At 34.8% G+C, this 12,010-nt stretch overlaps 2 protein-coding genes across 2 annotated transcripts in view; one reads left to right on the top strand and one right to left on the bottom strand.

The window, feature by feature from the left end:
* The first annotated feature begins 6,662 nt into the window (after positions 1-6,662).
* Positions 6,663-10,120, top strand: LOC132176386 (cell division protein FtsZ homolog 1, chloroplastic-like). The gene is made up of 6 exons (XM_059588577.1): positions 6,663-6,985; positions 7,529-7,628; positions 7,825-8,054; positions 8,783-8,950; positions 9,214-9,447; positions 9,701-10,120. Exons 1-6 carry the CDS (start codon positions 6,737-6,739, stop codon positions 9,968-9,970), a joined length of 1,251 nt encoding a protein of 416 aa, XP_059444560.1. The 5' UTR covers positions 6,663-6,736; the 3' UTR covers positions 9,971-10,120.
* A 717-nt stretch (positions 10,121-10,837) lies between these two features.
* LOC132175072 (transcription initiation factor TFIID subunit 6-like) overlaps positions 10,838-12,010 on the bottom strand; it is a 21,169-nt gene continuing 19,996 nt past the window's right edge. Inside the window, exon 13 of the mRNA XM_059586887.1 lies at positions 10,838-11,404. Within this exon, the coding sequence (XP_059442870.1) occupies positions 11,040-11,404 (365 nt within the window). The 3' untranslated portion in view covers positions 10,838-11,039. The remainder of the gene's footprint in view (positions 11,405-12,010) is intronic.

Here is a 12,010-nt window from a genome sequence, read left to right as displayed (position 1 = left end):
ACCCCAGACTAGTTAGTCTAGGGTGGTCGAAGCCACTCCTTATTATTTTATTATTATTATTATTTAACTATAAAAGATATTTTATTATTATTTTAGTAATGGGACAAATGTCCCATTTGGAGCCTTAAAATTTCTAAAAATAAATCTTAGTCTTTAACTAGATATTCTTCAGTCTTAAATGGACTGTAGAGGATCCGTTTCCAGCCAAAAGTGATGTACCCATTCATATCACATTAAGTTGTCTCCATTCCTTTGCAGAAATTAGCCTTTGCAATTTTGCATGTTCGGGTATATTTTGTGGTTTCTAGCATTATTAATATATACTCTCGTGCATGGAAATATTTTTGTTAATTAGATTTATCAAGCTTTTAGTCTTACTATATATGGGGATAAACGAATATTTAATTAATGTTTTAATAGTTGAATTTATATTCTAAGCAAATATCCGAGCTAGTTTAATGTTTTAGTTACCATCTTAATGGCTTTAATTAGTTTCTGGGTTTATATCTGGCTAAACTCTTAATTAAAGCTGATCATTGACATTTTTTATCAGCTTATTTTAGCTCTATGATTGCAACTTCTTAAAGGATTTATAGGCTACTCCTATAAATAATGTCCCACCTTATCTTCTTACTACTCTATATCTAGGAATGGGTGGAAGACTGGAAGTCTTAGAGCCTGGCCACAAGGAGACAGAATAGTTGGCATGGTATAGGACCGATGATGTTTCCGTGCCTTTTTTGATAAATATATATATATGGGCAATTTCTATTAACAACTGAAAACAAATACACACAAAACCAGCAAAAGCCAGCTATTTAATGAATCAAAATCCAGCAACGAGGATCATATGTAATTATGTATGATGGTTTCTTATAATTGAGCTTTTCTTTTTTGCAAATCTAATATTGTGAAAAGATGTAGCCCCCATGCAAAGAAGTTTGGGAGAGACCATGCATTGTCAGCATTGTCTCATCTCACATGGCTTTTTTATCTCTTCATGATTTTCTCGCTTTTTCTAAAGATCTTCTACCAAATTGATTTGCAAATCAATAAGGTAGATTCCCCTTCTCTTGCTATTGCTAACGGACCCGAAAAAAAGAAGAAGTATTGTTACTCATTACACCTATTTATAATCATGCTCATTTAATTAACATGATCGACGTATTTTAAGTGATTTTTCATATTAACTTGTGTACAATGAAAGTAAAGAAAAACGTTACTCAAAAAAAAAAAATTCAAGAGACAGAATAAAAAGAAAAAGAGATTATTGCTTTCTTATTTTATAGATCTTTTTGACAAAAGTAGAGGGGACTTTGCTTGCTAAATCAAAAGATGGCAATTAATTATCTATCCTATTTGATTTTGTCTTGAAAGCTTTTTACTTATCGATCGCCTTGTCTTTCTTTTGATACAAAAGTGCGATCTTTCTTCTGATATAAAGTGTATATTTTCACATGCACCACATGCACAAAGTTTGGTATGTTAGATTCCAAGAAATTATTTCTTTTATGTGCAAATAAGAAACTGATAAATAAAGGCATTAGTTGTGCGTCTAAGCCCCAAGACAACCTTTCCTATTAGTTATTATTGAAAAATGTTTGAGTATTATTACAATTTTCTCTCATGTGATAATATCTTACAAAATGAAGAAATTCATCATGTAAATTAATTTAATTATTTAATGTTTCAAAAATTTTCACTACTTTATGTTTAAAAAATCATTTTTTTTTCACTACTCTTTTTTTTTTTTTTTTCAAAATAACTACTTTCACTATTTTATTTGAATATTATTTCTTTTCAAATCACCTATATTTCATAGTCATGTACATCTCTCATAGAAATCTATTTAAAAAAAAAAAAAAAAAAAAAAAAACTAAAAACTAAAATAGCTAGGGAAATATAACAATTTTTTCACCCAAATTTATGTTTTAACTAACCAAAAAAGCCTTGTACTCAGGGCGGAACTGTGTAGGCCTTTGTCTCTCCAAAATTTTAAAAGTACCCTTAAAATTTAAAATTTTATTCCTAAAATTTATGGGTTTTTATGAAATGTCTTTACAAAAACTAAATTTTTACCCCTAAATTTTTATTTTTAAAATTTTGTCCCCCACTCTTAATTGTCTAGTTCCTCCCCTGCTTGTACTCATCTTGCACACGTCGTGTCATTGGGACACAAAAAAAGAAAAAAAAAAATTGAAAACTTTCCCCAAAGTGTTTTTTTTTTTGGTAATATCCAAAGTTAATTGACTCGAGGACCATATGTTGTGTTTCACGAGTGATGATGGAGCCTTTGGTATGATTAAGTCCCATCTTATGTTATTTTTATTGTCTATAATTATAAGAGGATTGCTACACATCCTAAATTTTCCTTCAAAAAATTAGTTCTCAAATGATATCTTACCATCTCATAAGATTTATTATTTTGGGAAGTGTGTCACCAACTCATGGGATAATGACACATCATTTGGGAACCAACTTTTGAGAAGAAAATTTGAGATGTAAAGCATTTTTCTAATTATAAATTGATATGCCTATGGCTGAAGAACCGGTGTTTTTTCAACATAGACGTGTAAGCTGTGATTGATAACAAGTCATGAGTGATACGGAAATCGTGTGCACCGCCAATGTGCTAGTTAGTTATTGGTGAGGGATTAACGTATCTCGTAAAATCTCTATAATTTTAAAAAATTTAGAATATTAGAAAAAATGTAAAATTATTTAGTGCATGAAAATTTGGTTTTTTAGGTTAGAAAATCACACCACGTAAATTTTGAGTTGATGTATAGCATTATTTTTTGAATTAATTTCTTCGCTAAAATTTAAAAAATTTTGGTGATTTTCTTTTTGGGTCATACATTTGGGCCGAACATGAACTTCAGGGCTCATCAAGTACAGGCCCAAGTTGATATTGCAAACTTTGAGTTTGGGCCTTAGGCTACATAAGGCTGTTGGGCCCAATTTTGCATGCCCATATTTTCGCGGTAACCAAACAGCCATTAGTGTTTCGTTCGTGGTGAGATCTCATACTCCGGATCGATTCTGAGTTCGGTTTCATCAAACCCTAAATCAAAATTCAAATTCCTAATTGTTCTTGCGGGAACTGGTTTTTCTCTCCCAGATCGAAGGGAAAATCGACATGGGGTTCTTGGTGACAACGCTAATTTTCGCATTGATTGGGATCATTGCGTCTCTGAGCACCAGAATTTGCTGCAATAGAGGACCCTCCACTAATTTGTACGTTTCTCATAATCCAATCCATTTTTTATGTTATTTTCTTTAGGTCATGTTTGTATCTCAACTTTTTTGTGTGTGGGTGGGTATGTTATATTGCTTATTTATAAAATCTAGGTTTCTCAAATCTTCTGCACTAGTCAGATGCTAATGAAATACTATCTGATGGTGGTTTGAGTGATTATGGTAATGGGGCATTTAGATTTAATTGAAATGTTCATCAGCTATCTAATGAAAACTGTGCATGTTAATGTATTACTCTTTATTCCTTTTGAAACTTTTGTGTGTATATGCTTTCAATCATCTTATATTCTTCTGGTAATGTGCAAAATGGCCTAATCTGCTTTTTTCATTGAAGGTTAATGTATTAATCTGTATCCCTTTTGAAACTTTTGTGTGTATCTTATTTCAATCATCTTATATTCTTCTGGTAATGTGCAAAGTGGCCTAATCTGCTCTTCTCATTGCAGGTTCCACCTAACATTGGTTAATACAGCAACAACCTGTTGTTGGATGATGTAAGTGCATGTTTAGTTTGCATGTTTTTCGTTTCATCAGCTATAACCAAGTATTCAAACATCAGAAGTCCATCTAATTTGATGTTGTATGTAAAAGTCATTGCACATGTGCACCTCTTTGCATAGCACTTCATGTACACTTTTTTTTTTTTAGGTCGAGTCATAGCCTAACCCCAACTCCACTAAGGGGATAGCAATAACAAGTTGGTGGATAGGATTAATGGACATGGGTCTCGTTCCTTTAGCATCATGTCCATTGATGTCCTCCCCTCACCAACCCAGTGGGATAAACTAGGATAAAAAAGGGACATTTGATCTAGATTTGGCTTAAGTACCATAAAAAAAAACTACAGCACCTGTTATGTAAATTTTTAAATGGTCCAGATTTAATTTCAATTTTTTTATGAGAAAGAAAGAGAGAGTGTGAAGTTAAATCTGGATTGTTAAAAAAACTATAGCACATATGCTATAGTTATTTTTTACTGCATCTAATCCAATTCCATTTGACCAACGCCATGAGATATCATTCTCTTTTCTTGTTGAAGACAATAAAAACCTGTTAATCTGACTTTTCTTTTCTCTGTTCTAGTTGGTCTCAATTCTAATTTGGGAAAGCTTATGTGTAGTTGTTTCTTGGTTGTAATGTATTATTCTTGTTTTGCATGTTAGGTGGGCGATTGTATATCTTGCACAGATGAAACCACTCATAGTCCCAATTCTGAGTGAAGGAGAATGAAGTTCTGTGTGGATTTACATACGGTGCATTATTAGTAAACCAATAACATGGGTTATGGATTGGCTAGCAGAGCATCTGATTTTGGATTCGCGGGTAATTCAGTATCTTCTTGTGTATGTAATTCTTGTTTAGAGCATGAACCTTGAATTGGTTTTGCATTGTTGCTCAATATTTCATGCGATAATATTGTTAAATTTTACCCTTCATTCACTTTCTGATATCATTCTATCAGACAGTAAAGGTATATATATATAGTTTGAATGAAGTAAGTGATGATGTACATTTCTTTTTAATTATATCAATGCTATACAGAGATAACCTTGCATTATCTCTACATGTTTATTTTTGAGAAATGCTAAATGCTGCACAAACATCCCACAAATATCTCACAAAACTGACGTGACAAGGTTTAGTAGTCATTGGATATGCCCTTGTTAAAAGAAATATATCCCTACTAGACCTTAACACGCCCGCTTTATAAGATATTTGTGGGATGTTTGTATGGTATTCAACTGGTCTATTCCACTCCTCCACTCAATTGTCTTTCCATCATCTTGCTGGCTTATGCTTCATCCATTGCGTGCAACCCACACGCCATCTTGGCGCGCATGGGCTACACTTGTCGATATCATTTCGTGTTTCTTGTGAAAGATCCTTTGCTCCCCCTGCACCCTCTCCATGGTCGGGGCCCTCTCTTTTACCTATGTAGCCTTCCAAATCGAAATGCGATGTCCACTAAGCATTCATCGTTGGGCACCTTCTTCATCGGACAGTGTGTTAGTGCTCCTCTATGACAGTTCTAGTCTAGTCATTATCAGTTCTATCCTCTTTGTTGTGACTCACAAGTTCTCTTGTCGTAATAGGCATTGTTTCAAGCAACCCATTCACTAAATAGTCTTAGAAACCTTTGTTTTTAACAACTTCCTTTTTTTTGTGGATTGTATGCCAAAAATCTATTGGACCGAGCCAATTATTTGACCATTCCCATATATTAGGTTTGTTCTTGCAATGTGATGTTTGTACTAGAGTTCTTATTTGGTACCAAATCTCTTTTGCTTTCACTCTTCTTTTGTTAATGCCAAAAAAAAAAAAAAAAAAAGTAAAGTCTACCTACTCCTCAAATTATTACTCAATTGACAATGTTCTCTCCAAATTTTCAATTGTGACAATATCTCCCCGAACTATCAAAATTTGTCAATGTCTCTCCAATGACGAAAATACTTTTAAAATAAAAATACAAAATTCAAAACAAAATCTAAAAATAATTTTTTTTAAAAAAAAATAAAAACAAAAACCATGGTATGGAATTAATTTTTTTTTTTTTCTAAAATAAAAATAAATAATTTTTTTGTTTTTTTTTTTTCCAAATTTAGTTGAGTTTTTTTTTTTTTTTTTCTTATTGAAAAAAACAAAATTAAGGTCATTTTTGTTTTTTTTGGCCTTGAGTGGGACATTGTCAATTTCTTAGCAGTTTAGGGGGACATTATTGAAAATTTGAGGGAGCATTGTCGATTGAGTAGTAGTTTAAAGAAGGTATGTAGACTTTAAAATAAATAAATAAAAAAAAGTGTATTTCAATTTTTTTTAACCGTGCTGCAGTTTTGTTAATTTATAGGCTAAGAAAAAAAAAAGTTAATTAGTGAGAAAGAGAGAGAGAGAGAGAGAGAGAGAGAGATAAAATCTCATTAAAGAAAACAAAGTAAACGACGACGGGAGAAAAGAAACGAAGAGAAATTACAGTTATAAAATCGTACTAATAAATTTCCTCTTTTTACGTCCCATTTTTTGGTTCATGAATGTGTAGAGCAAACCTGGACAGAGCATAGAAAACTTTATACTATACGCACTCTCATCACTAATAAAGAATGCGCACTTGAAAAATGTGTAAGTGATAGTGTGTAACATTTCTCTTACTTCAATTTATTAAAAAACAAATTATAACAAAAATTAAAATAATATATATATATATATATTAATCGATATTTTTGCGGTGTTTACTCAGGAAACCAGCCTGTTTATTACTTTTTTTCTTAAAACAAAACAGAAAACATAAGTTCAACACACACGGGCGGGGGCCCATCCAATCTTCGTGACGTGCCTCTCCCAAATATCCAAATCCGCCATGAGAGTGAAAACCGAAACGGTTTTTTTTTTTGTTTTTGTTTTTGTTTTTGTTTCTATTATTTCATTTTCCTAAAACCCTAAAACCCATTTCTTTCTCTCTCTCTCTCTCTCACTTCCTGTGGCAATGGCAATTCTTCAGCTCACAAACGCAAACGAGCTGATCTCAACCTCTTCAATTCACACCCCATTTCACCAAAAGACATTCCCTTTTAGAGAATGCCTTTCTCAAAGAAGATGTACTTTCCGGAAACATCACCGTTTTGGGGTTGTCAGCTGCTCCTTTGCCCCAATGGAATCGGCCAAGATTAAGGTGGTCGGCGTCGGTGGTGGTGGCAACAATGCCGTTAATCGCATGATTGGTAGCGGTTTACATGTGGGTTTTCGTTTACATTTTCTGGGCCTAGGCCAAACTCCGATATTCCAACTCTGTCTCTGTGTCCCTCATTTTGGTTCTGACTGTGTTTTGAGTATTTTGTTTGATGCCCATTTGTGGTTTTACTTCAATTATGCCCTTTTTTCGAGTTTTCATTTATTCCTGTAAGTATATATATTGGTCATTTTCCGCTGGTCTGGTTACATTATAAGCTGTGACCATTTGCGTTTCTGTTAATTATGCTTGTAATCCGCATGAAGATTCACTTTTGATGGTCTCGATGGTGGTTTCTTGTGTTGTGTGTTTTGTTGCGTGTTTGCTTCGATACCGGCTAACACAGTTGTAAAACATTTCCATTGCTTGATATGCACATGCATTTGTTGATTTTGTTCAGTGCTTTCACCTTTTTTATTCAAATTTTTGGTGCATAACTTCCGAATTGGATTCTTGAGGCCTTGTGTTGTTTGAAGTATACATGGGATAGTGTTAAATTGGAAAATAAGTCATTATTGATCTTGATGTTTTACAATTTTGACATTTCAGGGAGTTGATTTCTATGCGATAAACACAGATTCACAAGCACTATTACACTCTGCTGCCGAGAACCCACTTCAAATTGGAGAACTTTTGACTCGTGGACTAGGTCTGGTGTTCTCATTGATATGTTTAATTAACTATTTTGAAGCTTTAGGCATTGACCACACAACCAAGGCCAGTGGTCTGGTGTTCTCAGCCCACTCACACTCATGTTTGCACTTTGTATAATTTCCATTGTGGACTTATTTACTTTATGGTGGTAGTGTTGTGTCTATTGATTGAATTATTTGATAGAGATGCAGGTACGGGTGGGAATCCACTTTTGGGAGAACAAGCTGCGGAGGAGTCTAAAGAAGCCATTGCAAATGCTCTTAAGGGGTCAGATCTTGTGTTTATAACTGCTGGTATGGGTGGAGGAACAGGGTCTGGTGCTGCCCCAGTTGTTGCCCAGATATCCAAAGAGGCAGGGTATTTGACCGTTGGTGTGGTTACCTATCCTTTCAGCTTTGAAGGACGTAAGAGATCTGTACAGGCAGGTGTCCTTTTGGTCTTTATTTGGAATTTTTGAATAACTTATCTGTTGTTCGCTAATATATTAAATCCAAAACTTCCTAACCAAATGTTGAGAAGTGCTTTAATTGAGGCATCATCCACATATCTTGAATTGAATGGAAACAGATGTCATACGTTTTCTTTCCTTTTGGACAGATGTTCAGACTCTTCGGTTTAAGAGAATTTCCCTTGCATTTGTTCTCCCATAACCTGTTTTGGAGCTAGAAATATATTTATGACTTCAAACTTTTCTCTATTTGCTTTGGATAGACAAAATCAATATTCAAAGGATTGCCAAAAGGTTGGACTCCTTGACAGATGTGTAATGTATCCAACTCTTTTTTAAGCTGTACTTTATAATTTGTAAATTGTAATTGCCAAAAAGTTACTTTTACATGAACAGATGTTTATTGAAAGTGCTTCAGTAATTGAGCTCCTTCCATCCACTTTGGCCAGGTTTGGGATTATGTGATGTCTTAAGATGTTCGTGTTCTTAAAAAAGAAAAACCAAAAAACATAACCCTGTTGTAGTGCTTATCATTATTAATGTGCGCTATAGACGAGTTGCTTAGATATATGTTAATGGTAGTGTAGAGACTAGACACAGAACTAAGCTGGAATTTTATGATATTGCGGCAGCAGCTTTGATGCACATCAATTTCTATAGCTTTAGGAGTTTCAAGTTATATTATATTTACTTTTCTTCAGGCATTGGAGGCTATTGAAAGGTTGCAAAAGAATGTTGACACTCTTATAGTCATTCCAAACGACCGTCTGCTGGATATTGCTGATGAGCAGATGCCCCTTCAGGATGCTTTCCTTCTTGCTGATGATGTTCTACGTCAAGGAGTCCAAGGAATTTCAGACATAATCACAGTGAGTGTTGTGTGAAACACTCAACTGTATTTCTACATTTCAATCACTTGCCCATTTTATTTAAGAAGTTGAAGTCCTTGGCTACCTCAGTTAAGCATAATATGATTGTATTATTGATTATCTATTAATTAGTGAATTGCACACGCACACAATGCCCTAACTATTCCTTATTATTTTAACATAGCCATACCTGCTTCTTTTCCCCTTCCTAAACATTATCATTCTGCTTATCCTAGATAATTTGAAGATTGAAACTTTTGCAGATTCCTGGACTGGTAAATGTGGATTTTGCAGATGTAAAGGCAGTCATGAAAGACTCTGGAACTGCAATGCTTGGAGTAGGGGTTTCCTCCAGCAAAAACCGTGCAGAAGAAGCAGCTGAACAAGCCACTTTAGCTCCCTTGATTGGATCCTCAATTCAATCAGCTACAGGGGTAGTGTACAATATTACAGGAGGAAAGGACATAACCCTGCAGGAAGTGAATAGAGTGTCCCAGGTACTTGAGATATTGGTTTTTATTATTCTATATTCTAGTCAAAGAAGGCACACGGTCGAATTCATTTTGTATTTAAATTGATGAACAATATTGAATTATTCCTAGTGCATGTTCTCACATAGATGCATGCCTGAAATCCCCAGAAATCAGCAAGCTGAGTTTATAATTGCTGCATCCAGTGCTGGGATTTTTCATCTCTCTGTTTTATGGATTCAGCATACTAATATCTGCTTATGTAATAAACCCTTTTCAGGTTGTTACAAGTTTAGCAGATCCTTCTGCCAACATCATATTTGGAGCTGTTGTGGATGACCGCTACAACGGAGAGATTCATGTTACCATCATTGCTACAGGCTTCTCGCAGTCATTTCAGAAGATACTATTAACAGATCCCAAGGCAGCAAAGCTGATTGACAAAGTTGCAGCGGGCCAAGAAGGTAAGGGAATGCCCTTTCCCCTCAAGTCCACAACCTCACCTTCAACTACACCAGCAAGACCGGCTCCGCGAAAGCTTTTCTTTTAATGCCTTTTTGCTTCCTTTTTTCAACTACTTGTACTAATTGGCTCTGTAATGATCTCGAAGCTAAATGTATGAGAACGTCATTTTGTTTTAGGGGTTGCACGGTTTTTATGTACGTAGGTAAGATTATTGGAGTACTCTCATTCTTTATCATGCTTTCTATTATCCTCTTCTAACTAAAGTTTATGTTTATACAATCTGTTAGATCCCCAAAATCTTTTTTGTTGTATCACATTCACATGTTGAACAGCAAGTCCGATGAAGCATATACGTGGAACAAAATGCATATTACTAATTGCACCATTCAACTGTCAAATGGTCACAAACGCCCAACATTACCCAGTAGAATACCTACAGGCTTCAAGAAACAAAATATACAAATCCTGGGTTTAGTTCGAGTGCACAAAGGACACATGCTAAGGGTGCCACGGATATATTTGCTGATGTGGCAACCTTACCATGACATAGGCTTGCCCGTGCTTTAGAGAGTTCAGATTAATGAGTCTATCCCATTTAATGAAATAGATCAACTTGCAAACTAATACAAACTTAACATAAAATTAGCAAGTTAGAGTTTAAGAATTTGATATGTTTAATTAAATTGGTCGGGTTAAAATTTATCTATCCAAACACAACACGCAATATTTAGGATTGATAGTTTTTTAAAAAACTCACGAATTCAACACGAAATTAGCAAGTTAAGATTAATAAATCTGACATGTTTAATGAAATAGATCGAGTTATAATTAACTTATATAGTTTAATAATACCTATGCCTGATAAAACCCAAACCCTAACACAAATACGAATTATCACTTCTAGGAGGTGAGTTGCGTATACCTCAAAACAAACTCGAACACAGCTGTAAAGAATCATATTATTGCAAACAAATTATCATAGAAGAGAGATTCCTAAAAAATTGGCGTGCAACTTCCAATTTTAGACTAATAGACATTTATGAACAGAGAGTTTACATGTTCGCTCAGGATCTATACCCTCTGTTAAAACGGGAATTTAACAGATAATTTACACATTCTAGAGAATGATTACTCTCCTGTTGATATTGAATTAATCACAAGAAGAAGGACAGCTCAGGTTTTGGGGTAAAGGAGTACAAACTTTCACCGAAAAATTCAAACAAAGATGCCAACAAACGTCCTGCATCCATGTCCTCCTTCCACGCCTGGGAAAGAACACTGGACGCTTTTACTACTCTACCACCAACCTCCCTTCCAGACATGTTTTCAGTTGGTAACTGCCGGGACATTGATGACAAACCAACATTGGAACCCCCTACAGCAGTTGAATACCCACCTGTAGCCCCTTGCCTGTCAGTTTGCATGGAGTTCATTGGTATAACACCCACTGTGCCCTCTGTTGCCATTTTTTTGTGTGGCGGTTGCTGCATCAAGTTGTCTGTGCTTGCCTTGCGTTTCTCTAGATTGATAAGAAAGCAGAGTGGATAAAGAGGATCAGGTAGAGGTAGAGCATTATCGTAAAAATCCGGTAAACAATCTTAACTCCAAGGAGTAATATGAGGTTTTTCCCCCTCCTTTTGGCTAGGGGTGAAAACTTTCAGTTAAAAGACGTGACGTGTATCTAAAAACAAGTCATGCAAATAATTGATGTGGTTACATCTCAAAGAAGATTTGAAATACACAGGCTTCCAATCAATCTGTATGTCAAACTATTATTTAATTATATTCCAACTTAAAGATTCAAGCAAGAAACACATGCGCACAACCGAGACACTTCTAAGAAGTTCCATTCATGAGAATATATGCAATGTAATGAATTAAATTTACAACACTATTAACAATTCCGCATTTCCTTTCAAAACAACATAGGTAACCCCATTTTTTCCCCTCTTAATCATCTGCAGGAAGGAACATAAAAAAACCAATTACTAAAAGCTTATACCGGCCATTAAAATTTCTTCCAAAAGACACCCTAAGACTTGACCTTATGACATTCAGGCTGTTTGAGTACCCATTTTGCATATGATCCCCTCTCAATGATATTTAAAACCAACCATTAAAATTC

This window comes from Corylus avellana, chromosome ca3 (genome assembly GCF_901000735.1).
Source record: "Corylus avellana chromosome ca3, CavTom2PMs-1.0".
Taxonomy (NCBI): Eukaryota; Viridiplantae; Streptophyta; class Magnoliopsida; order Fagales; family Betulaceae; genus Corylus; species Corylus avellana.
Note: the sequence above shows the minus strand (reverse complement) of the source record. Positions and strands in the feature narration are given on the sequence as shown.